The following is a 27,600-nucleotide window of genomic DNA, read 5'->3' on the forward strand; positions in this document are numbered from 1 at the left end:
AGGCTTCTTCCCTACCCGATCACTGTGCAAGTTCGACAACCCCGCAGCAGTCTTTTTGTTATTAAGTCGATTACAGTCGTGATTAAGTCGAATGAGGCCGCGCTCTTATTACGTAGGGGAAGTTCCGTAAATACTAGCAGCGAATCTTAGTCGCCACGTGGTCAGGCCTCCATATGGCCGCGAATTCCTTCAGCAAAATTGTACCGCATACCACGACATTTCTGGCAATTTACAATTAACTGCATGTCCGCCTACAGTCAAGGAAGGAAAGAAGGAAGGAAGGATGGAAAACAAGAAGTGAAAGTCAGAGTAGTAGTAACTTAGCGCAATAGAAACCATAGGAAAAAGAAAGGTGGACAAAGACAAGCGCTGTCTTTGTCCACCTTTGTTGTCTCTGTGCTTTTATCACGATAAGCTACTACTTCAATAATGGAAAACCAACTAACACAACAATCAACTCTTCTAAAGCCAAAGAGGCAAACCAGATTAAGTGTCCGTTAGGCTACACTGCACAGGAGGATGGGGTAATGGCAGAAAGTATAAGAAAACAAGAGAAGATTAAAGAAACAAGAAAAAGGAACGCATCAGTTCGCACATTCTATAGTTTTTAATGAGTCCTGTTTCCTTTAAAAAGCACACTATTGCTTTTAAAGCAGCTCGTGTCGCCGTCGGCTGTGCCCAGAGTCCAAGAAATCTGCATTCCATAAGGGGATGGTTATCAAGCAAGAGATCCTTTATTCCTATACCCTACCTATTCACTGTCTTTACAGCAACGTTAAAGCTGAATCGAATATGAGCACGTGAGCAAGCAAAACTGTGCTGTGAGAAAAATAAAGGGTTAGCTTTCTGTTTTTGTTCCCCTTCCTCTTCCGGACACCTTCTGCTCCAGGGTGGAAAGCGAAGAAGACGGCAAAGAATTGGTCTTGGGTCGGATGTCGTTGAGGGACCGTCAAGAGGCTGCTCTTCCTATTGAAGTCTTTGGACTACGGCTGGTAAGCTTAGCTCAGCAGCGCTACCGTCATATATACTTGCACGCATGCAGAACCGGTAGTGATAGAACAACTATTAAGAATTGTCATTTGCATGGGGAGAAGTTCACTGCTTACTGATTCCTGTCACGTACGTGCGATTACGCTTGCTGAACATCATATCTGTGTTTTATGCATGATCTAAAGATGAGGTGAAACGATACACACTTTTGTTGCAGAATTATGCGCTGTAACCATACTGCTTGAAGGCGAAGATGAGCTAACAACGTCATAAGGCTTCGTAGTAAAAGTAGCGCATAAGAGACGGTAACACAAGACAGGTCAGCTCCTGCCAGAGTGCTTCTCTGTCTTGCGTTGCCGTTCATTGAGCGCTGCTTTTACTACGAAAATCAACCAGCTTGCCCAGTTTTACGCTTTATTGCAGTTCACATGGCTTCACCTCACCTCAGCCTCCAGTTACATCTGAAGACCTTACTTAACTATCTTGTTACTCTTTATGTATGTAATGCATTGTGACTTCAAATATGCTAGAGACGTGGGAGAATGCCAACATACAGAGTGCGCCAACTATCATGCACCGAATTAAGAAAACAAAAACAAGATGGACCATTTTATGCGAATACAATCATGTACGTTTTGTTCACGGTCGAGTTGGCATCAGCCAGCAACTTTTTCTTGATGACAATCAATTACTTAATCACGAATAATCACCTAACTCATGTATCACAGCTTTAATCGGCAAGGTGTCGATTTAAGTATTGTAGACAATTGGAAGAAACATCTAACTGGTATGTTTTCAGCGAGATGTTAAGTGCGTGGTTATTTCTTCCGGCTGTCACACAATCCCAGATTAAACACGGGGAAGACCTGGAGATGGAAATTCAAGACGATGAGCAAAACGAGAACAAGGTAAAAGCGGGAGCCAACATTTCGACAAGTGGACTTGTCTTTTTCAAGAAGACGAGTCCACTTGTCGAAACGTTGGCTCCCGCTTTTACCTTGTTCTCGTTTTGCTCACAATCACAGATTGTCACACAATGCCTCAGAGCGCTAGCTGCAGCAAAGAAAGCATCCCGAAAACTGGTTCGATTTGCTTTTCTTCTTTCTTTTGGGGGGGGGGGGGGGGGACTTGTTGCTGAGGGACGTAACGTATGCGAAAGACGATGGTAAGTTTGACTCTTGGTCACGCGTTCTGCATGCACTGCCTGATGATGGTGTTGAAAGTAGTTTCCGTCAATTCCCTGGCTTGCATATACACTGCGGCAGAAAATATCTACAAGTTGTCGAAAGCAGACGCTGCCGCGTGCGCAGGTGCAGAAGCTGTACTCCAAGAACTTCATTCAGCGAGAGGAGGCCTTCAAGGAAATTCAGCGCTTCCTGGAGCGGTACAACTCGCGCCGCAGCCGCCACTCGGCCGAAGACGTGCTCAAGGCCGTGACCTTTCTGCTTCGGAGAGGAGCCCGGGACAAGGTGCTCTCGGTGAGGCACTCGCGCTACGAACGGAACCATGCAATGGCAACGTCGCAGCTGCACACGTTTATGTATGAGTTCCATGGGGCGAGGACTCGACCAATCGCGTATGAATGAAACAGAGCGTTAACGGGGAGGGGCGGGGGGCGTTAACGTCAACGCCATCGCATTGTCAGAGTGCTGACGACGCATGAGCGTCCCGCGCGCGGGTGGTTACGCGGTTTCCAAAGACGCGACCGACGCATAGTGTGCTTGCCTGCAAAACCACGTAGCGGGCGCACCCTCAGCCTACGCTCAACCGACTCTGCGGTGAAGTCACGGCAGCGTTCTGCGTCTTGCTGTTCGCGTGAGCATTGTGCGCGCATCAGCTGCAGCGTTCCTGCTCAGCAGCTGGGTGCTGACCACACCATAATGCATATGCACCAGCCTGAGCGGAAGGGACAAAATAAATGTAAAGCTAAAGCTATTCTATCCTTTGATTGGGACGGGTTTTCTTACTCTACCAGGCAAGGGTCGGAGGCTCCACTCATTAGTTAACCAGCACGGCTTCACTGTTCTTATAGACTTCCACAACCCTAATCACCTCGGTAATAGCTACCGTTAGCTGAGAGTCGTGCCCTGAAATCACCTTGCGTCGCGGTCCCCCAGCTGCATCTTGGACGAATCTTGGTGAACTTTATGGTCGATAAAAATAAAACTAGCAGCTGGGAGAAACAGCCAGTTTTGCTGCCAATCACTTTCGGCTCTGCCACGTGACGCCTATCTTTATTGTTTCTCTTTTGCAGGTGTTTATACAGGCCTTGAATTTGATGCAGACATTGTTCACACGGTTCACAATTGTCCAGCGGTGAGTGTGTATCGTGATTTATAGGCAAAAAAAAAAGATCAGGGACAAGAAACTCGAAGTCATAAATATGCATTCAAGATAGTTGTCTAGCTACTTTGTGCATCGTCCGTCATCCATGATATGATACCACTTCTCTTCAGACGCCTCCCACTGTACGTTCAGCTTTTTATCTAACAGTCATGAACAACTCTGCTGCTTCTGCTAAAAGTATTTTATGCGTGAAAGAACTAATGTATTTTTTAAATTCTATTTCTGCTCTTTCTGTTGATAAGATATAACGCAGCACCAATTTATCGTAATCGAGTAGCTACCTCGCGTGCGGAAATAAGCACATATAGAGGTGTTTATCACACGTGTTGCAGCAGCACTAGCACAACCAATGTAAACGTCAATCATATATGAAGACAACAAACGATGGAGAAAGGAAAGCATAGCGGAAATTGGTGCAACACTAAAATGTAAAAAAGATAACGTATGAGTGACTTACAGACTTTCAGTTCCTTCTTATTTACACAAAGTTTGAAATTAATGCAAAAATAGGTGACATTTTTATTACGAAAAGGATCGCGTTCCAGATTTTAATGCCAGATAATTGTAGTAGACGCCCACCGCATACATATTAGCGACAGGAATTTTCAATTTTCGTGAGAGGTCGAATGGTGGAATCTGTGGTTTGTAGAACAAATGCTTGCTCTCGTTGATATGCTTAGAGTTGGTTATGGTTCTCACAGCATGTTTTCCCACTCGTTTTCCAAGGTCCGGATAAGTTCAGGCAATGGCGGATTTTCTTCCAGTTGTGAGGTTAGCTTCTTGCGCATGCTGATTTTTTTGTTTCTTCGCAGCGTCTTGCCATTCATGTGAAGGGCAATATTTCCTGAACTGATGCTTTTCGAATACTTATTGTTCCATTGTAAGATGGTACGTTTGACTGATTTTGCTTCGACAAATATTTGATTTTATAGAATCTACGTAGTATGGCCCCAACGCACACGTATCCTACATTATACTTTTACTTTAGAAAAGGAGACGACAGTTGTTCGACATATACCACCAGCTTTTGTTATTTCGGCTTACCCCTTTGCTTTCCGCGTACCATCGGCAGAAGGAATAAGGACGCAGACACGCAGTTCTCCGTCGTTCTTCGTGTGTCAATTTGTGTGATGAAAATAGCGAGGTAGACCAAAAGGATTTCCTTGCTATTAGCGCTTGCCGATATTTTGTTGCGACTTTAAAATTTCCGTGGAATGTCACGTTTGTTTCAGAATATCGAAAGGAGACGTGACCGCTGCTATAAACAAGACTGTTCCGCGGATTCTCTACCGCACAGGTGACACGGTAAGTGAATTTCTACAGTGGGCTCGATAAGCTGTGGTACTGCAATAGAGTATGCTAAACGAAAAAAAGAAGGGTGACGCATCTTAAGCCTCGACTCACGTCATCGCATGAACTCCCCTCCGGTCATCGTGAGGTGTGGTTTAAAATCGAGGTGTGAGACAGACATGGACGGGAACAAAGTGGGGTCCTGAAACTTCAACTATGGGTCAATTCTAGCGACGACTTGAATCCATCGGAAATAATGTCTGGGCTTCTGGGAACGTTGCCGTAGCCTGGCTCTTGCAACGGATTCGTGTATGCGAATCCGTTCGCAAATGTGTACATAAATACAATTCAGCCAGGTTCTTGCGCACGAGTCTGGCTGAAGCGAAGTGGTGGGCAACGACACACAGCCCAGCAGACTTGTCAAGTGCACTGGAGCGGTGCGCTAAGACTTGCGTTGGCTGCTGGTTAGAGACGCCTTCCTTTGAGCATGCATCGCCAGACCGGTTGATCGCCATCTGCTCGATATTCTCGTTGTAAAATTGGCTTTGACTGCTTCTCTTGGCCAACGGTAGGACCATGCGGCAAGCGAGCAACATAAGTCGCAAAGATGCATAGCGAAGGCGCGCCTTGGTGCTTCACGTGATCTATCGTCGTTCACCGAAACGGTTGTGCTCACTTCAAACAGGGCAGCCGATTGGATTGGCCTGCCAATAAGACACTGCATGTTGAAACGGAAAGGAAAGCCTTGTACTTGTGCAGATGCCTGTCTTTATAAACGTAAGAATGAGCCTGTGCAAATCCATTGACATATTTACGCGCTACCATGTCAGCCGTGCCTGTGAAACTGTCAGTGTCATAGCATACGACTAGCACTTTCGAAGAGCATGGAAGGGAGTGGCCTGAGAAAGGGTCTCTTTCAGTAAGGGACACTAAGGTTTCATAAAAACGTTGACGTGCAATACGCTTCTTACACTTTTCATCCGAGCCTATAGTATGCTATGAAAATTCTTTGTGTCGTTGTTGCAGGCCCCCAGAGTGAAATCTGTAGCCATCGACTTTCTTCTTGAAATGGGCGACTACGAGGATGTTAAGGTAAAAGAGACATTGTCACTCACTTTTTTCAGTTAAAGCGCTGCTTTTATATATGACCACTAAGACCCAACCTGTAACGTCTGTTGTGATGACTTTGTTGCCTGGCCATCGTTGAGAAATGCTGAATTAACTTTCATTGCGCACATCTGACCTGCTTACTGCCTTTTTCTCTTTGTGCATAAATACATTAACTACTCATTAAAATATAAACAGGATGAACAAACTATTATTTGTTGTGTTTAAGTGATTGCCATGCAGCCTACAGTTCCTTTAAGGCTTGATGACCTTGAGCTATGCTGGGCTAACTCCTTTTCATGCAGGCTGTTCAAGCGATGCTCCACATCATCCTCCGACCTTTCCCCGAGTCAACAAATCCAAGGCTTGCTCAGGGTCGCTGTGAGCTTGTGGAGCAGCTTGTCGCAAGGTTTCCGCCCTTGAGCCAAAGGTAAAGTGAGCTCAATACTTAGTTTGCAATTTGGGTCTGTGTAGCGAACTATACAGTAGCTTGTAAAAACTTAGGCAGCGTGTTACACTCCTGTAGCTCGCGAAGGCGAAATTCTGCTTCGCACCTGGTAATGCATTAAGTTATGGGGTCAGTCTTCTTGCGAGACATAATGAGCCGCAGTGTGAAGTAATATGGCGCTCTAGGTTCGCCTGACATCTCAACCGCGCGGCGTCCTCTGTTGAGAGGATGCAGAGTAGCTGGTTAGAGGAATGTACATCAGGCCGACCTCTCTGCATTTCGTATCATTAAGTATTTTTTTCTCTCTCTCTCTCGAAATGAATTATCGAAGCCCCTGAGGCTTGTAAATAGAATCTTTCATTAACTTTGACACACGGAATCATGCCCAAAAGGCTAAGGGGTGGCGGCCGTGGAAATATAAGGTTTACGAGGAACGTTCATGCGAGCACTGCCGACTGTATTACTTCTGCAGAACTGAAGTTTCCTTGAGCGATGACGAGCAACAGAATTAGTATAACGAATGAATAGAGCAGGCGCGGTATTCTGTAAGAGTCCGCCTAGTGGACTGATTGGCTAGGGCCGCTTGTCTCCTCCTCACTCGTACAGCTGCATCCAATCATCAGCTGCCGAAATGGACAGTCCACTAGCTGGACTCTTACAGAATACCCATGGAGCTTACATCGTCATCTTTTATGAATTGCCAGACAAAATAAATAAGCGGTGAGCTGCTGTTCCAGCATGCAGATATTGTGAAATTCTCTACTGTAAGTTCCTATCTGTCGATGTTTTTATCGTGCCACTATTGCGAAAAATGACATTGTGCTTTTTGTGGTCTTAAATCATATTCCTCTTTGTGCCAAATTGTGAAAAGCAGTTTTACAATGTGCTCTGTGGGAGCTGTATTCTTAGCTCACTACATTCTGCTGCAGCGATCCCCTGTTCGAGCACATGATGGCGTTTGCCATCCGAGCCCTGTCTCACCCGTCACTACAAGTGCGCGAGGTGGCCGAGCAGATTCTCCTGTCGCTTTACCGGCTGCTGGGTACGCCTGTGCGCCAGTGCCTCGTTCCCGAGTCCACAAAGACCTCTAGGAACTTCACATACAAGAAGGTCTTCGAAGAGTTCGAGAAGATTGACAAGGAGGTAATGCAAGAAGGTTAACTAGTACTACCATACGATCGCCTAAAGCGTTGATTCTTGCGCAGTCCTCTACGTGCTTGATGGCGGTTGACAGTCAATGAAAGACGCAAGCAATGAAGACATACACTTGAGATCTGTATACGCATTGCCAGTTTTTATCCTGCTTGCCCTCTTTACGTGTGCATTCTTTCTTGCTGTTTGCTGAACAACAATTTAGACAAAATTGTTCAAATATTTTTCTACTGCCGGAAAAGCTCAGGACGTCTTCAGCTTATTTAATGACAGCGGCGAATATATTACGACGGTAAATAAATTGTGCGGATACCATACAGTGTGATAATCGGTAGACCCGAACCTCCTTTGATGCAGGTGTTTATGCTAATGCTAAATACGTTCCCGTTATGTGATGTTACATTAACATAGATAAATTGCAACGTTATGTAAATACAGTCTTTGTAAAAGGTATACGGGTTGCGTTGACTCTGACCGTGGGGCTGTCTACAGGCCGTTTAAGGGAGTTCCTGTGATATGTCATAAGTATTAACGCCCTGAGAAATGAAAGAAACTCCCGTACGATCACTACCCTGAGGTAGGAGCGCCACGATAACCGCAGTGCACAGCCCAACAATATATATAGTGATAACATGGAGTAGCCAGCGTATAGTGCTGAGAAAGGCTGTACACGCCATCATTACCTTATGCAGAGGTATCCCCCTCCGTGGTTTCTTAGTGGCTATGGTGTCGGCCTGCTAAGCACGAGGCCGCGGAATCGAATCCGGGCCACGGCGGCCGCATTTCGATGGGGGCGAAATGCGATAACACCAGTGTGTTTATATTTAGGGGCACGTTAAAGAACCCCAGGTGGTCCAAATTATTCCGGAGTGCCCCACTACGACGTGCCTCATAATTGGGTCGTGGTTTTGGCACGTAAAACATCATAAGTTAATTTTTATGCAGAGGTGTGTTGATGTCGTGCATTTGATGGCGGCTAGTGTTGAAGCAATACAGGAGAATAAATTCTGTTGACTTCTTTATTCCGTGCACGAAGTGAATGATCGCCACTGCTTCACGTTCGCGCATATTCATACTAGCGACGGCTCCCATCGCACTCTTATCACGTAGACACTGTTGGCTTAATAGCGCAGGTATAATCGCAAGTTAGGATTTATGTGCTGACAAATACAAGACGTAACGCCTGGCGTTGATGTGCCTACGCTCCTCGCTCCTCGCTCCTCGCCACGTTTTGCATACTGCTAACAGTGTTCATGAGACGTCATGATGGTTATGAGACGTCAGACGCTTCCACGTAAATATGTATCGTCGAAGCGCGTATTACGTGGGTGTTTCTGTGACGTTTTCACCCTCAGCGGTCACGAGCAACATGTGTGATGAGCGGAGGTGTGAGCAGAAGTTTCTGGAGCTGAAACTTCTTGCTTGCTTGCTTGGAATTAACTACCACAATGCCCTCCACTGCATTGTGTTCAGCCCGGGAGCGCCCAGCGACCGCCACGGCGGCAGCGGTCAGCGTCGGCTGACAGCCCAAGTTCAGGCTCCGGCCGCCGGGACTTCGTGAAGGAAGTCGCCGCGCCGTCCAGCCGGTCACTCCAGGAGCTACCCAAGGCATCGCAGCAGGATCAATCGACACTCAACTTGGACAAGTGAGCTACCGTACTTAATATGGGCGGCCAGGGTCGTCCTTCTGTGCATGATCTTCATTAATTCTGCACTAAGAACTTCAGAACAGCATGTGGTACAATCGTTAGTGCCCGTCGTATACTGTAAGCTCCTCGTGTTCTCTACAGGGCTGTAGTGTGGTGCCTATCCGTACATAATAATAAGATACTAGCCTAACGCGTACAAGGCGAGGACAGAGGAAAATGGCCTTGCTCTCTTCAGTTAACCGCCCCCCTCCCCCCGCACACACACACGGCGCCAACTTAAGGCAAGAACATATTTCTGAAATCAGGTGCATGCTTGAGACGGCTACTTAAGGTATATAACGCAAGCGTATGAAGTTTACTGGGATTCCAGAAGTTTAAAGGCTGAGCGCAATTATTTTAGTCGTGATGATAAATTCGCCTCTCTAATGCGGCGGATACGGGCATTGTTATGTTACGTATAGGCATTTCCAGATAACTTAACAATAGGAATGGTAGGTTTACTAATAATAGGGTCTTTTATTAATGCTTTCGTCGAAAGGCTCTTGTCATGGCGCGGTGAAGAAGCAACACGCAGGACGGTGCACGAGAAAGAAAGCAGCACACGAAACATGTCTATCTCATTTGCGAGTTGCCCTGCTCTGTGCTTCTCCGACAGGTTTGCCCGTCAAGTATCGATCTGTAGTGCGCTCGTGATACACTAGACAAGCTTTCCACTGGGCGCTTAGTCTGCCGAGTTGAGCACTTTAGGCAACTAATTCAAATTTCCTGAGGAGACACGCACAATGTTTGCAAGTGTGCAATGTGCACATATCATGTAGTTTTCTACTTTTCCAACGCTTGGCCACGGTCACCAATGATATCTCAGTTGCAAACAGTTGCAAGCACAGTCTTTTGTAAAGGTATCTATGCTTTGCCGCTTTGTTCATACTTCCGCAGGATGTGCATGTTCTGTGAAGAAACCAACGAGAAGTTCAACGCGGAGACTCTCAACTACCACTACTGGACGGAGTGTCCCATGCTTATGCTCTGCTACAACTGCAAACAGGCAAGTTGATCGGCGTAGTCGAGCAATGCAGGGAGAGTGTATCACTTCATGTCGGCAGTGGATATGTGAGGGAGCTCGGCGTCTGTGGAGATTCGATAAAGTTACTTCCTCATGCAAACCAATGACCATGTGCTGTTTCAGCAATGATGCGATGTACCTATTTGGGACTTTGTTAATATAGAGATGACAGTGTTGAAGAATACAATGCGTGTGTGTGTCGTGCTATTATTTACGAGCATAAAGAGTATTAGTCACCACAAATTTTTGGAGATCAACGTCGGAACACGGCAGAACAAAGCATTCTACAGTCGTCTTCATAGCCATGTGTTCAGATCAATTAACAGATGATAATCAACAAGCCAGGTGTCATTTTTTTGGGATGCGCATACGAGATTACCAAGCTTCGCTTTAAGTATATTCTATCTGTCGGAATCCACACTTGTGAGGCAGCATTCACAAATGCTCACAGACCTCCGCAGGCTATTCTCAAGTAATCGCGCGCTCCAACGAGCGTTTGAACTTCCTTGACATTTTTGCCCAACAGGTCGTGGAAATCTCTGGACTCACGAGGCACCTCCTTGAAGAATGTGTCTCTCGCAGTCAATATAGGCTTTGCATTCGCTGCAAGGAAGCTATCGCCAAGACCCGCTTCGAAGGACACGTCAAGCTGAAAACATGCGTCCGTAAGTCGTACACCCTTGGATATAGGCTCGGATTCACGACCTTGAAGCAATACCGTGGACGTTCGGTGCATTTGTCAATATCTCTTGGGATGTTCCCTCACGCTATTGCATTGTTGGCGCTAAGTGCTTGAGGGGGGGGGGGACACAGGCTTGTCTGCTGTATTAAGCTATGTTCAAGTGGAACATGTCTCATGTCTTATGTTCTGTATTACCACCCCTGTAATGGCGTTTTTTGGGGGTGACAGTAAAAAGAAAGAAACAAAGAAATAAAGAAGCAAACAAACAGGATATCGGTGCCGGTCTTGCTAGTGATGTACCAACGTAACTTGAGAGAGTAGCAAGATTGACTATGCACTTACTTCAGTACTCTTGATGAAGCACGAAGGAATTATAGTCATTCAAGACACCGTCGTGATTATCGGCGTGCTTGGCAAGGGCGTTTGAAGCTTTTCTGTTGTTAGACGAAAGTTCGTCCGCTCAGGTAACATGATGAGGTTGCAGCCACTGACCAAGTTCCATCATATTGATGGAACTATTGATACTCTCGTCGGTCGTTTGAATCAATAAAGATTCCATTAGAAGTCATGTCATCGCATTCTTTTGCTTTGCTATTATAGCGGCGTTTCGCCAATGGATGTGGCGATTGTGACAATCAGCATGCTCTGCAAAGGCATTTGAAGCATTTTTATTTTCGGAGACGTCCATTTTATGCTCCTTATTCTTCTTGTAATTTTGCATGTTTCGCCGATGAAACTGCAGCTACAGTCAGCACACGGTCTCTTGTATACAACAGCGGGCTGATCCTTGCCGTCCAGCCGGCCTTTCCCATTTACAAGTGGATCTCACAGCTTGCTGCATGACGCGAGTGCACTTAGGAGATCGTGCATTGAGAAGACCGGCTTATAACTTTGCTGACGCCTGGAACACAGACGCCCGCGCATCGTTTAAACAACCCACCTTGAAACGGCTAAGGATGGAAAACAAGAGTTTTATTTTTTTTATTGTGCCTCTTTGAGTATCCGTGCGTGGATAATTCGTGGCGAATGGTGTTCAGTTCCTTATTTATTTCGTCTTCATTTGAGCACATGCGTGTGGCCCGCCTACGGAGGGCTGGGACAACGGACTGACTGGGGCAAGCCGGATGGCACGAACTAAAATTTAGAAAACGGCCGGCATGAGTTGCCTTCCTGTGCACAGTAAACCAGAGTCCAGTTCCGTTTCGCCGCACGAAGCTAACCTTACCTAACTAAGATAACCTGGCCTAACCATTGTACTACAATCACACACATATGCCTTTCGTATCAACGCAAACAATAGTTTTTTGAGACAATCGGCCGCGTAGCCCGTGCGCCAGTTTCTATTAGGTCAAAGGTGCACGAATGAAACGGGCGAGTGATAGTCAACATTACAACCATCTTTCTCATGTGTTTCGTCGCAGAACAAGTTGCTTATAAAAGCGAGGACATGCTAGTTTCTTGCATTATTCTCTCGAGGCAGCCAGCGCTTCCAAACTTTGTGTTAACTGCACCTACCTTCGAGATAGGTTCACATTCTCCAGTCCTTCCCTCGCAGCAGCTACACTATGCGACATGCACATCTGACATCGATGCCGGTCGCAACGGGAGGTTTTTTTACCGGAGGGAAAAAATCCGTCGCTTTGTGCCATTACCATCGTACTATTGCCATCACCGCTCTACAGAATCCCAAACGATGCTAGATAGCTAGCTACCGTCACATGTTTCGCATAGCGTCGATAGGGCATGGAGTCCGCATATTTTGTTTTATCGACTCATGCTTCCCGAGAGGGAAGGGCGTTTACTTTCTTGACCTCGAAAGCAGCAAGCATAACAAAACGTTAACCGTTAAATTAACACGTGGGTGCTAGGCTTTGCTGTTGTGGTTTTTGAGATTGCAATCTCAATGTGATGCAATTTATGTCCGCTGTACTTAAATGCAGTGGCCAAGCCTCCCCATCAGGCCAATCACTGTCCACTTTGCCACCAGAACTTCGCACCAGGTGACGACGCCTGGAAAGTGCACCTCATGAGTGAAGTGGGCTGTGCGTTCAACCCGAGGAGGAGAAACAAGTTCTTCCGGTGGCGTTCCGGTAAGAGGCGAGGATTCATTCCCAATATGGTTTTCGAAACAAGAGGTTTCTGAAACAACCTGAACTCACCGCTTACATGCCAGTTAACTTCCTTTAGGGTATGGTATATAAAGGAATACTCCAGGCGTTTTTGACCGAATGACAGTTGTGTTGATAAACTTGGCGCCTCTAATACACTGGCGACGGACTTTACAAAATTTTCCCGAAATTGTGTTTAGTTGTCTGCTGCTTGAAGAGAATGTTCATGCTTGAGGAAGTCCAGTTGAACCAAGCCGCGATAGAAGCCTATATATTTCTGCTGCTACGCAGTGTCCGAACTGGCCGTATATTTTGCTGGGCTTTCCTCGCCATAGAAGCTCTATAGCGATTGCGTATAATGACCTCCCCAACTCACTTTCACAGAGCAAGCGAATACACAAGGAAGCTTTCTAAAACTTTCTTGCAGCAGAGCAGCATTATCAGCCACCTGGACAGAAGGAGGCTGAGGCAGTCTTCACTCGAGAACGCTATTCATTCTTTGCAGATGTTCTTCCTAGAAGTCTAAATATGGGAACAGATTCATGTTGCCGTCAGCGCATCCGATCGTAAGCGCTCATTCACCATAGGTATTATGTTGAACGTTGTGAAGAAATATTTGAAATGTTGATTAACGGGGCTCTTCAATGTGCAAAAACAGCTAAAATATTCCTGTGGTTGCTCAAGTTGTTCAAGACATCACTTGTACCTTCTCCAGAAGCTACACCTTTGTACGCGATGATTATGTGTCGACGCTTTGTGTAGTGTTTGCCAAGAGTAGTAGGTCGCATAGTAGGTCGAAATAATTGTAAGGGCGGAATTAGCTCCCAATATAATCGAAAAATAACCACATTGCACTATGTGCGAGGAAATAAATGGACTGCGCGGAATTAAATAAAAGGACTTAGTAAGGAACACGGAAAAGCGCAATGTGCCCTGCTACATCCTTGTCTTGAATTCCGCGCGTCTCATTTATTTCCTCGCAGTATGAACCAACTCGCCCAGCAACAAGTCTTATCGCACTATATACTGTACTCTATCCGGGATCGACCCACTTGGCCTCATGATAAAAAGAAAGATAGGGTCCTCCAAGTGTCGAAGCTAAAGAAGACAAGGTCGACGTAACTGCGCGTGAAATACGATACGAATAAGATACGAAAGGAGCAATAATGAACATGAAGAAGAGTCAGAAAGAGTCAAAATAGAGATATACGAGGTCTGTTCGAAAAGTATCGGACTTTATTTTTTTTTCCGAACACCTGATGGATATGAAGCAAGCGCGCTTGCATCAGCCGACCTTGAACCTTCATGCGCATGCGCGAATTTTTTCCCGCCTGCCGATAGCGTCAGTCGCTGGGACGCAGCGTTTGAGTGAGGTAGTGCGCAGTGCTCTCGTCGTTTTTATTATTGCAAGGAAAATGCTGGAGCGATTGGAGCAGCGCTACTGCATCAAATTTTGCCAGAAACTTGGCGACAGCCAAGCGGAAACCATTCGGAAGATTTAGACGGTTTTTGGTGATGATGCTATGAGCAGCACACAGATTAAGGAGTGGTACAACCGGTTTAACGACAGCCACACATCGGTGGAGAGTGAGCCACGCTCCGGTCGGCCATCAACATGCCGAAATGACCATGTCATTGCCGAAGTGAACGCTGTGGTGATCCGGGACCGTCGTGTGACTATCCGAGAAATTGCGGAAGAGGAGGGCATCAGCACTTTTTCTGCACATTCCATTATGACCGAAGATTTGGCCATGAAGAGAGTTGCGGCGAAATTCGTGCTGAAGCTGCTCACGGTGTAGCAAAAGCAACTTCGTGTTGAAGCCTCACAGGACATGCCGGATTCCACAAACAGTGGCCCCGACTTTATGAACACTCTAATCACTGGTGACAAGTCTTGGGTGTACGGGTACGATCTGAAAACCAAATCCCAGTCGTCACAGTGGAAGAATTCCACGTCACCAAGAACAAAGAAGGCCTGCCAAGTGCGCAGCAACGTCAAAGTGATGCTGACTGCTTTCTTTTACTCTCGCCGTGTGGTACACTACGAGTACGCGCCACAGGGTCAAACAATCACCAAAGAGTACTACAGGGGTGTACTCCATTGCCTAAGTGATGATGTGCGGCGCAAAAGACCGGAGTTGTGGTCAACAGGAAATTGGCGCATCCATCACGACAATGCTCCTGCACATTCCTCGCATTTGATTCAGACTTTTTTGGCGAAAAGCCAGACTCCTGCAGTTCAACATGCTCCTTACTCTCCTGATATGGCCCCCTGCGACTTCTGGATGTTTCCCAAAATCAAGAGGCCATTGAAAGGAGCGCGATTTTAGACAAGAGAGGTCATTATGGCTGCAACGACAGCTGAGCTAAACTCCATTCCGAAAGAGGCCTTCTGGGAATGCTTCAAACAATGGCAGCGCCGCTGGGAGAAGTGTGTAGAGTCCCAAGGAGACTACATTGAGGGTGATTAAGTTTCAAAAGCTCCAGTTATGCCAGTTGTTTTTTCTTCGGCCAAAGGTCGGATACTTTTGTAACAGACCTCGTATAATCAAGATTTAACCATCGAATCATTTGAGCTATCCTGTACGCCACCTTGCCTTCTTGAGCGTCGACACTTGGTTAACCTTGTCCTTTTTTTCAACCATGAAGAACACGAACAACAAAAGGTCACATAATCTTAATACCATCAAAAGAACTAATGCAAGCTTGCTGCACCTACTGCGACTAGGTGTGGCGTTCACTCGGTGTACTACACCTTATCAGCCGTGCAGACAGTCCGGACCGCGAGGAGTGCGATCTAACCGAGACTACAGGACACGCTGTGTGCGTCGGCCAGTGATATGCTCTGCCAAGCCCCCCTATATTTGGCACAACATTTGTCCAGGTTTATTGGTCAACCTTTATTTATTGGGACCATGGCGAGACTTTGCAGTTCAGGTGCATTCGCCGGCTTATTATTCCTCACCATCAATACTTTTTCTTTTTACTCGCATTTTTCTTCCTCAATGCTGAGTAGCCGGTCAGAACTTTGATCCAGGCCAACCTCTCAGCATTGTTTTATTTAATAAATTATGTTTCTCCGTCTTTCTCAGTGGCATTTCACTGCAATTCTTCTGATGATGGTGATTAAACACTTTTTTAGGATATTCCCTTTGCATCAATGTGGTGAAACTCACCATTGTGTGCGCCCGCCGTGGCTGCTTAGTGGTTCGGGTGTTGGGCTGCTAAGCACAAGGTCGCGGGATCGAGTCCCGGTCACAGCCGCTGCATTTTTATGGGGGAGTAGTGCGAAAACACCCGTGTGCTTATATTTAGGTGCAGGTTAAAGAACCCCAGGTAGTCCAAGTTATTCTGGAGTCCCCACTATGGCGTGCCTTATAATCAGGTCGTTGTTTTGGCACTTAAAACCCCATAATTTAATTAATTTAAAGTTAACTATGCCTGGTGACGAATTCGTCCTCATATCTTTCCTGCCTTCTTCGATTAATGCTCCCAACACTTATCTCGGCCGCTTGCCACTTCGACCAGCTTTGAAACCCGGTGCTTCTTGACGGTTCGCTACGGCTCTGGTAAGGTGAATATTCCGTTGTAATGTGCTCAGTCTTTTTAGAATTCTTTTCCGTAGCTGACATGCGATTCACGCCCTCCGGGTGCCTGACTGCTGTGGGTACTCTCTATCGCAGGTTCGGTTTGGGAGCCCGAGTACAGTGTGACAGTGCCGGACAGCATGGCGGGGAAGCTGAAGATCCTGGGTGCGCTGCCGCCCGAGTACCGCCAGTACACGTTGCACCACTCGCGCAGCAAGTCAGAGCCAGCGCCGGCCAAACGCAGCTCTGGCACACAGACCAACGACGAAGACGACGAGCCCAAGGCCCAGTGACGGAAGCCGCGGCGTTAATTATGCAAGACAGCTGCGCGTCCGGACGGCTCATGGGACCTATTGTCATATTTGTAGGCTAGATATCTCCAACGGGTGGACAAATTGCGCTCTTTACAGCCTTAGCAAGTGAAGCCGTGTGTTGGTTTTCAATTATAAGGTGTCTTAGAAAGGAAATCAGGTTAAAGGAAGGCTATCGGGCGTGGTGGACGTTCCCCGGCTAAGTTTATTCACTGTAGATGGAAGGAAAAGAAAGAAGAGGCAGACGGAACAGAGCAGGGGTTTCGTTCTTTTATGGCGACATAAAAACGCGTAGGCACTTTTAACACATCCTGTCGGTCTCGCGGCTGGATTAGCCAGGCCAGTAGCAGAGAACAACGAATAGGTGACACAACTCGTTCTATTTATCGCCATGCCAACGACCAGGCGTCCGCAGTAATCGGTTTTTCTACTTGATCAACAAGCACTGCATCTCGCACATTTTCCCGTAGGCACCTCTCCTATTTTGCTTCCGAAGCCAATAGCAGCGTTTAGCACACGATGGTTCTTAACACAGAGTTGGCGCAACTCTGTACACCTGCTGCTGTGAACGTTGCACACTGCCTTTTGTAATCGTTCACCTTGCCCGTTCGACTACTGCAGTAGAAACAAACGTAGGTCTCATAAGATGATCTAACTGCCATGAAGAATATCGAAGGAGGCATTTTTGCCACGGCGAGCAGCTAAGTATATATTGTTCGGTCAAGTGGTAAAGAGGTTCAGATGTCGTGTTCATCTTATCGCGCACAATATTTTAGATGGGTGTCTTATAAAAGACGTTCCTGATGAACCACTGATTCCTTCCTTCGCGCCTTCTCAGGAATTGTCTCGACAACACAACGGCAGCCGTAGCCACGATTCGGCTTGAACCTAAAAAGGCTTTTGCTGCACGTTTTGCTCGACACCCAAGTTTTTCTTCGCCAAAAGGGAAAGACGAGTGTAAAAGCAAGAACAATAATATAAACGATTCTACGCACGAGAAATGAACTCCAGTCATCTTATATAGTCGTTTGTGCAGACAATAGGTCGATAGGGGCAGTGGTGAGGTTAACGCTGCTTAATTTGTAAAAAAGGAAATCAACGCATCTTGTAAAAATCAACTCCAAACAGAGAAAATATTACAAATACCACGCGTCTTTTGTTAAAATTGTCACGTTGATGTGTCCAGGGCCGTCACACATTTGATTTGCGATTTTCAACGACTTAGTGAAAAAGAAAAAAAGAAAATCATGTTTTTTAAAAAGCAGTGCACGACTTTGTTTAAAGGCACATATATTCGTAGGAATTGTAAAAGCTGGGAAAAAAAAGTTTGTTAATACATTACACATGTAGCAATTAAAAAAGCAATGTGATGGCTGTGTCGCACTGTCAAAAGAATGTGATTATTTGTCCAGCGTATGTATGATGGAATACTGATATACAGACATGCGCTCTAATAGTGCATACTATTGCGACAGCAATTATACGAGATCTCTAGCCGCGTTTTCGCCGTCGCCGTAGCCGTCCTCGCCGCCGCGCTGTCGATCACGGTATCGAGGGCGCATGCACGGCGCATGCGCGGAGCGTTAGGAAGTCAGCGAAGTCTGCGGAGACGCGAGCGATGGGTGCGGCAATGCGTGTGGCAACAAAAACGACTTTCTAACCAAGTCGACACATCGTCACCCTCCGCGCAATTCGATCTGCAGGGAAGACAAGGCAGCGTTCGGCCTTACGCTGCTGGCGTGAGCATCGCGTACGCACACAACAAATGTTACCATAGCATTCCTCGTGAGCCGCTGCGCGCATAAGCTAGTCTGAACGGAAGAGACGTCGAGCTAAACTATATAATCCCTTTACTTGTAGCTATCAAACGCAGATAGTTGCCTGTCGATCCCGTCTCATGCATCGTCGTAGTGCGTCATCTGCAACGCCTCTCGCAGCGTTATTTAGGGACCTTATGTCAGCGCTGCGAGTTGCCATGGTGATGATGTTGCAGCGCAGCACCAGTTGTCTCGCGTTCGCGTCGCACCAACACGTCGCCTCCGCCTGTCGTTAACGCATTCCGACGAGCTCAACCGAAACGCTGAACGTATATAATTGCTACCACTTTCTGTGCTTCGCCCTTCGAACGTACCTGTCAATTTTTTCTGTCGTCACGTCGCTCGCATTGCCTCCACGCAATATCATTTTAGGTTGGTGGTTCATACATTCCTGTTCCCTTCTTTCATGAAGACACTAAATATCCAATAATGTCCGCTATGATCACCTCTACTAATGTCTGATGTGGTTCGCACTAGTAGAATGCAACGGCTGTACACTTTTGCTTTAAGGCATACCGGTCAACTGACGGTCATGATATGGGGCATGTGCGGAAAGCATTACCAAACTATAACCGGTAGCTTACCGCTGACGCTTGAAAATATGTGTACAATATTTGCATTCCAGAAGTAATGAAAATATGGGTCGGGAAGTTGGTTACTTAATAGCAGTGAAATAGCAATGAAATGAAAAAAAAATTCAGTTTCCCGCGCAGGCGAATCATTCAAAGCTATAGGAAGGTTTGCGTTGTGCTGAAGGTATCTCAGAACGCTGGCGCGATGAGAAGCGTCCCAGCGGCGTCGCATCTCGATGGTGCATGAGATGAGAGCGAAGGAAAAACATCGGCGTTCGTCAGCGTGCAAAGAAAGGATTGCATAAATTTAGCATGACGTCACCTACGCCGTGGTATGCTCACAGCTTCTCAGCAGGAATGCTAATGTGTACGCACAGTGATCATGCCAGCAGTGAAACCAGAACGATGCCCTAGCTCCCGCAGAGCCGGCCGAGCGGGGCGTCATGGCGAGTACGTCGTCACTTCTGCAACCAAATGCACTTCGCGTCTTTGGAGGACTTCTATCCTCCACGCGCGGACCGCGCATGCGTCGTCGATAGCAGGACAGCACGACAACGACAATGGCCAGCGCAAATGAGTTTCGAGCGTTCGTATAACTACTATCGCACCTAAATGCTAGGCGTAACGATAAGAGACCGGGAAACAGCTACGTGGATTAGCAAATTGGAGTAGCCGACATTCTACTTGGCATTAAGAGGAAGCTTTAGCTCGGGTGATCCTATTTCAATGCATGTAAAAGGAGAATTCGCTTTTCTCGGCAACAACTGCACCGAATTTGACGAGGTTTGTTGCATTTAAAAGAAACACTTAAAATCTGGTGACTGCTGCTTTCAAATTTTTGATTTAGGTCGTCACTTTTTTATTACATATTGGCCAAAATCGTAAATTTTCAGAAAACGAAACTGTCACGTTTAGAAATCTGTCTCTCGGCACAGAAAATGATATCACATTTATGTGCGTTGCATACAATACGCATAATTCTGTGTATTGCATCTAAAGCGGACAAAATTGATATATTACACCTGTCCTCAAGAAATTTAGTATTATGGAAATACAGCTTTTGCACAACCCTTGTACACAAGGTAACAAATTCATGTAAGATATTAATTGGCATATCAGATTTTTCTGCTTTGAATGTTCTAATGGATGCCACTAACAGAACCGGGATAGCTGTTCTTGAGGCAGAGCTAGAAATTGTAAACTTCGTGCTTCTATTTTTTTTTCGAACTTCCGAATTTCTGCAAATTCTTTTTAAAAAATCCAGGTCCTAAATTGAAATTACGCATCCAAAAATCACTCTAAATTAACCTGCTCGAATACAACAACTTACACTAAAATCGGTCCAGTGGTTATCTCAGAAAAGGGTTTCTGCGTTTTACATCCGTTTGAATAGGCCGCATCGGAGTTGGGCCCGGGCTAAAGCTTCCTCTTAAAAAACTGTTGCCGGGCAGGCCATGCGATGCGTACGGCGGATAACTGGTGCATTGCTAGAGTTACAGAATGGGCGCCAAGAGACAGAAAGAGCAGCTGAGGACGTCAAAGAAATAACTGTTGTGATGAAATCAGAAAACCTTCAGCGCATAAGATGGGGTCAGGTGATGGTCACGTCGTCGTCTTGCGTGAAAGGAACCCCTTGTTCAGGTGTTCCATGTGCCGAATGGGCGGGACTGTGTGAATGTCATGATGCCTTCGAACTTATTGTTTCATACAATAAGTTCAAAGCTAACGCTTGAACTATCCCATAAAAAGAGAGAAGCCATCAATACTGCGCATCTCCAGGTGCAAACGCGCACACCATTTTTATGTTCTGTCTGAAATGGTGAGCGTGCAACCGACATTTCAGTATTCGTCGTTTTCGCCCACGACTGCTTTTCAAAGAAAGTGTAGCCAGGACTTTTCGCCCATTTTTTGTCTCTATCTTCGTATTAAAGAAGTACCACCGAAGACCACGGCCTTTGTTCTATATATTGCGGGAAACCAGGATGTACTTCTGTCACTATCTTCATATAACAGAAGTACAGTCGAAAACCAAAGGCTTCATGTTAGAAACTTCATGTTACAAAAGCACCATCGAAGAACATGGCCTTTGTTCCATACATTGCGGGAAAGCAGGAGGTATGTTTGTCACTGGCTTCATATTGCAGAAGTACCATCGAGGACCACGGCCTTTGTTCCATACATTGAGAGAAAGCAAGAGCTATTTTTGTCCCCGTCTTGATATAAAGAAGTGCCATCGAATACCACGGACTTTGTTCTATATATTGCGGGAAAGCAGGAGGTATTTCTGTCACTATGTTCATATAACAGAAGTACCATCAAAAACCATAGGCTATTAACTTCATATTAGAAAAGTACCATCGAAGAACATGGCCTTTGTTCCATACATTGCGGGAAAGCAGGAGGTATTTTTTCCCTGTCTTGTATAAACGACGAATGGGACACTCCCTATACAAGCCATTCGAATCCTGGGTCGCTCACTAGAATGGACCCACGGTATTGTCTGGTGCCCCGGGCACGAAGGCCTGCGGGGCAACGAAGAGGCGGACTGCGCAGCTCGAGGTCTCAGTAGCCGAGCGGCAGACCACACCGTTCTTCAGCCCCCGACAGACGGACGAGCGACCCACGAGTTATTAGGGACAAGTCAACGAATACTACCGGACCAACGTCTCGGAAGAACACAATACGCTCCCCCACATAAAGCTCTCAATAAACTCCAGGCAAGGGACTGGCGCCGCCTGCAAACTAACACATACCCACACTTGTCTCGTCTACACGCAATCTCTCCAGACATTTATACGTCCCGGACATGTGCCTGTTGTAGCAACCACACAGCGACACTCGTACACATAACACACGAATGCACCGACCTTCCGGGCGACGCAATTTCGCCACACATACCACACTTGTCTCGTCTACGCGCAATCTCCCCAGACATTTATACGTCCCGGACATGTGCCTGTTGTAGCAACCACACAGCGATACTCGTACACATAACACACGAATGCACCGACCTTCCGGGCGACGCAATTTCGCCACACATACCACACTTGTCTCGTCTACGCGCAATCTTCCCAGACATTTATACGTCCCGGACATGTGCCTGTTGTAGCAACCACACAGCGACACTCGTACACATAACACACGAATGCACCGACCTTCCGGGCGACGCAATTTCGCCACGGGTCGCAACACACACACTCATTACATGGTCTTGGGAGGCGAGACTCTCCGAACTGGACCTGGGAAGCCAACTAGCGACCCTCGACCAGGCCCGGCGAGCCGCGATCGCCAGTGGAGCCCTGTCCGAGGGAGCCCCGAGGAATAAACCGCGCAACTGTTTCTGCAATAATAAAGTACCTCCTCCTCCTCCTCCTCATTCCCCTTGTCTTAATATTAAAGAAGTACCATCGAATGCCACGGCCTTTGTTCTATATATAGCGGGAAAGCAGGAGGTATTTCTGTCACTATGTTCGTATCACAGAAGTACCATGGAAAACCATAGGCTATAAACTTCATGTTAGAAAAGTACCATTGAAGAACGTGGCCTTTGTTCCGTACATTGCGGAACAAAGCAGGAGGTATGTTTGTCACTAGCTTCAAATTACACAAGTACCATCGAGGACCACGGTCTTTGTTCCATATATAGAGAGAAAGCAGGAGGTATCTTTGTCCCCGTCTTGATAATAAAGAAGTACCATCGAATACCACGGCCTTTGTTATATATATTGCGGGAAAGTAGAAGATATTTTATCACTACCTTCATATAACAGAAGTACCATCAAAAACTATAGGCTATTAACTTCATATTAGAAAAGTACCATCGACGAACATGGCCTTTGTTCGTGACATTGCGGGAAAGCGGAAGGTATACGTTTGTCACTAGCTTCATATTACAGAAGTACAATCGAGGACCACGGCCTTTGTTGCACACATTGAGAGAAAGCAGGAAATACTTCTGTCCCCATCTTCGTATCAGAGAAGTACCATCGAAAACCATAGGCTATTAACTTCATGTTAGACAAGCACCATCGAAGAACGTGGCCTTTGTTCCATATATTGCGCGAAAGGAGGAGATATGTTTGCCACTGGCTTCATATTACAGAAGTACCATCGAGTACCACGGCCTTTGTTCCATACAGTGAGAAAGAACAGGAGATATTTTTGTCGCTATCTTCATATCAGAGAAGTATCACCGAAAACCATAGGCTATTAACTTCATGTTAGAAAAGCACCAGCGAAGAACGTGGTCTTTCTTCCATATATTGCGGGAAAGCGGGATGTATGTTTGTCACTAGCTTCATAATACAGAAGTACCATCGAGGACCACGGCCTTTATTCCATACATTTAGAGAAAGCAGAAGGTATTTTTGTCCCCGTCTTGATATTAACGAAGTACCATCAAAGACCACGGCCTTTGTTTTATATATTGCGGGAAAGCAGGAGGTATTTCTGTCACTATGTTCATATAACAGAAGTACCATCAAAAACCATAGGCTATTAACTTCATATTAGAAAAGTCCCATCGAAAAACATGGCCTTTGTTCCATACATTGCGGGGAAGCAGGAGGTATGTTTGTCACTAGCTTCATATTAAAGAAGTACCATCGACGACCACGGCCTTTGTTCCATACATTGAAAGAAAGCAGGAAATACTTCTGTCACTGTCTTCGTATCAGAGAAGTACCATCGAAAACCATAGGCTATTAACTTCATGTTAGACAAGCACCATCGAAGAACGTGGCCTTTGTTCCATATATTGCAGGAAAGCAGGAGGTATGTTTGTCACTAGCTTCATATAACAAAAGAACCATCGAAGACCCCGGCCTTTGTACCATACATTGAGAGACAGCAATAGGTACTTCTGTCACCATCTTCATATCCGACAAGTGGCATCGAAAACCATAGGCTATTAACATCATGTTAGAAAAGCACCATGGAACAACGTCGCCTCTCTTCCATATATTGCGGAAAAGCAGGAGGTATGTTTGCCACTAGCTTCATATTACAGAAGTACCATCGAGTACCACGGCCTTTGTTCCGTACAGTGAGAAAGAACAGGAGGTATTTTTGTCCCCGTCTTGATATTAAAGAAGTACCATCAAATACCGCGGCCTTTGTTCTATATATTGCGGGAAAGCAGAATGTATTTTATCACTAACTTCTTATCACAGAAGTACTATCAAAATCCATAGGCTGTTAACTTCATATTAGAAAAGTACCATCGAAGAATATGGCCTTTGTTCCATACATTGCGGGAAAGCGGGAGGTATGTTTGTCACTAGCTTCATACTACAGATGTACCATCGAGGACCACGGCCTTTGCTTCATACATTGAGAGAAAGCAGGAGGTATTTTTTCGCTGCTTTGATATTAAAGAAGTACCATCGAATATAACGGCCTTTGTTCTATATATTGCGGGAAAGCAGGAGGTATTTCTGTCACTATGTTCATATAATAGAAGTACCATCAAAAACCATAGGCTATTAACTTCATATTAGAGAAGTACCATCGAAGAACATGGCATTTGTTCCATACATTGCGGGAATCCAGGAGGTATGTTTATCACTAGCTTCATATTACAGAAGTACCATCGACGACCACGGCCTTTGTTCCATACATTGAGAGAAAGAAATTGGTACTTCTGTCACTAACTTGATATCAGAGAAGTACCATCGAAAACCATAGGCTATTAACTTCATATTACAGATGTACCATCGAGTACCACGGCCTTTGTTCCGTACAGTGAGAAAAAACAGGAGGTATTTTTGTCCCCGTCTTGATATTAAAGAAGTACCATCGAGTACCACGGCCTTTGTTCCGTACAGTGAAAAGAAAAACAGGAGGTATATTTGTCCCCGTCTTGATATTAAAGAACTACCATCGAATACCGCGGCCTTCGTTCTATATATTGCGGGAAAGCAGAACGTCTTTTATCACTAACTTCATATCACAGAAGTACCATCAAAATCCATAGGCTATTAACTTCATATTAGAAAAGTACCATCGAAGAACATTGCCTTTGTTCCAAACATTGCAGGAAAGCGGGAGGTATGTTTGTCACTGGCTTCATAATACAGAAGTACCATCGAGGACCACGGCCTTTGTTCCATACTTTGAGAGAAAGCAGTAGGTATTTTTGTCCCCATCTTGATATTAAAGAAGTACCATCGAATACCACGGCCTTTGGTCTATATATTGCGGGAAAGCAGGAGGTATTTCTGTCACTATGTTCATATAACAGAAGTACCATCGAAAACCATAGGCTATAAACTTCATATTAGAGAAGTACCATCGAAGAACATGGCATTTGTTCCATACATTGCGGGAATCCAGGAGGTATGTTTATCACTAGCTTCATATTACAGAAGTACCATCGACGACCACGGCCTTTGTTCCATACATTGAGAGAAAGAAATTGGTACTTCTGTCACTAACTTGATATCAGAGAAGTACCATCGAAAACCATAGGCTATTAACTTCATATTACAGATGTACCATCGAGTACCACGGCCTTTGTTCCGTACAGTGAGAAAAAACAGGAGGTATTTTTGTCCCCGTCTTGATATTAAAGAAGTACCATCGAGTACCACGGCCTTTGTTCCGTACAGTGAAAAGAAAAACAGGAGGTATATTTGTCCCCGTCTTGATATTAAAGAACTACCATCGAATACCGCGGCCTTCGTTCTATATATTGCGGGAAAGCAGAACGTCTTTTATCACTAACTTCATATCACAGAAGTATCATCAAAATCCATAGGCTATTAACTTCATATTAGAAAAGTACCATCGAAGAACATTGCCTTTGTTCCAAACATTGCAGGAAAGCGGGAGGTATGTTTGTCACTGGCTTCATAATACAGAAGTACCATCGAGGACCACGGCCTTTGTTCCATACTTTGAGAGAAAGCAGTAGGTATTTTTGTCCCCATCTTGATATTAAAGAAGTACCATCGAATACCACGGCCTTTGGTCTATATATTGCGGGAAAGCAGGAGGTATTTCTGTCACTATGTTCGTATCACAAAAGTACCATCGAAAACCATAGGCTATAAACTTCATGTTAGAAAAGTACCATTGAAGAACGTAGCCTTTTTCCCATACATTGTGGAAAAAAGCAGGAGGTATGTTTGCGACTAGCTTCATATTACAGAAGTACCATCGAGTACCACGGCCTTTGTTCCGTACAGTGAGAAAAAACAGCAGGTATTTTTGTCCCCGTCTTGATATTAAAGAAGTACCATCGTATACCGCGGCCTTTGTTCTATATATAGCGGAAAAGCAGAATGTATTTTACCACTGACTTCATATCACAGAAGTACTATCAAAATCCATAGGCTGTTAAATTCATATTAGAAAAGTACCATCGAAGAATATGGCCTTTGTTCCATACATTGCGGGAAAGCGGGAGGTATGTTTGTCACTAGCTTCATACTACAGATGTACCATCGAGGACCACGGCCTTTGCTTCATACATTGAGAGAAAGCAGGAGGTATTTTTTCGCTGCTTTGACATTAAAGAAGTACCATCGAATATAACGGCCTTTGTTCTATATATTGCGGGAAAGCAGGAGGTATTTCTGTCACTATGTTCATATAACAGAAGTACCATCAAAAACCATAGGCTATTAACTTCATATTAGAAAAGTACCATCGAAGAACATGGCATTTGTTCCATACATTGCGGGAATGCAGGAGGTATGTTTATCACTAGCTTCATATTACAGAAGTACCATCGACGACCACGGCCTTTGTTCCATACATTGAGAGAAAGAAATTGGTACTTCTGTCACTAACTTCATATCAGAGAAATACCATCGAAAACCATAGGCTATTAACTTCATATTACAGATGTACCATAGAGTACCACGGCCTTTGTTCCGTACAGTGAGAAAAAACAGGAGGTATTTTTGTCATCGTCTTGATATTAAAGAAGTACCATCGAGTACCACGGCCTTTGTTCCGTACAGTGAAAAGAAAAACAGGAGGTATATTTGTCCCCGTCTTGATATTAAAGAACTGCCATCGAATACCGCGGCCTTCGTCCTATATATTGCAGGAAAGCGGAATGTCTTTTATCACTAACTTCATATCACAGAAGTACCATCAAAATCCATAGGCTATTAACTTCATATTATAAAAGTACCATCGAAGAACATTGCCTTTGTTCCAAAGATTGCAGGAAAGCGGGAGGTATGCTTGTCACTATCTTCATAATACAGAAGTACCATCGAGGACCACAGCCTTTGTTCCATACTTTGAGAGAAAGCAGGAGGTATTTTTGTCCCCATCTCTATATTAAAGTACCATCGAATACCACGGCCTTTGGTCTATATATTGCGGGAAAGCAGGGGGTATTTCTGACACTATGCTCATATCCCAGAAGTGCCATCGAAAACCATAGGCTATTAACTTCATGTTAGAAAAGTACCATTGAAGAACGTAGCCTTTTTCCCATACATTGCGGGAAAGTAGGAGGCA

At 45.4% G+C, this 27,600-nt stretch overlaps 1 protein-coding gene and 1 pseudogene across 1 annotated transcript in view; both read left to right on the forward strand.

Annotated features, from left to right (window-relative positions):
- LOC142574475 (centrosomal protein of 104 kDa) overlaps positions 1 to 19,169 on the forward strand; it is a 61,408-nt gene extending 42,239 nt beyond the window's left edge. Inside the window, exons 12-23 of the mRNA XM_075683539.1 lie at positions 890 to 992; positions 2,301 to 2,468; positions 3,245 to 3,306; positions 4,569 to 4,641; positions 5,653 to 5,718; positions 6,039 to 6,163; positions 7,111 to 7,324; positions 8,807 to 8,979; positions 9,919 to 10,027; positions 10,572 to 10,710; positions 12,668 to 12,817; positions 16,519 to 19,169. Coding sequence (XP_075539654.1) covers positions 890 to 992; positions 2,301 to 2,468; positions 3,245 to 3,306; positions 4,569 to 4,641; positions 5,653 to 5,718; positions 6,039 to 6,163; positions 7,111 to 7,324; positions 8,807 to 8,979; positions 9,919 to 10,027; positions 10,572 to 10,710; positions 12,668 to 12,817; positions 16,519 to 16,715 — 1,579 coding nt within the window. The 3' untranslated portion in view covers positions 16,716 to 19,169. The remainder of the gene's footprint in view (positions 1 to 889; positions 993 to 2,300; positions 2,469 to 3,244; positions 3,307 to 4,568; positions 4,642 to 5,652; positions 5,719 to 6,038; positions 6,164 to 7,110; positions 7,325 to 8,806; positions 8,980 to 9,918; positions 10,028 to 10,571; positions 10,711 to 12,667; positions 12,818 to 16,518) is intronic.
- Positions 14,251 to 15,674, forward strand: LOC142573792 (protein GVQW3-like; annotated as a pseudogene).
- Positions 19,170 to 27,600: the final 8,431 nt, after the last annotated feature.

Source organism: Dermacentor variabilis, chromosome 3, assembly GCF_050947875.1.
Source record: "Dermacentor variabilis isolate Ectoservices chromosome 3, ASM5094787v1, whole genome shotgun sequence".
Classification (NCBI taxonomy): domain Eukaryota; kingdom Metazoa; phylum Arthropoda; class Arachnida; order Ixodida; family Ixodidae; genus Dermacentor; species Dermacentor variabilis.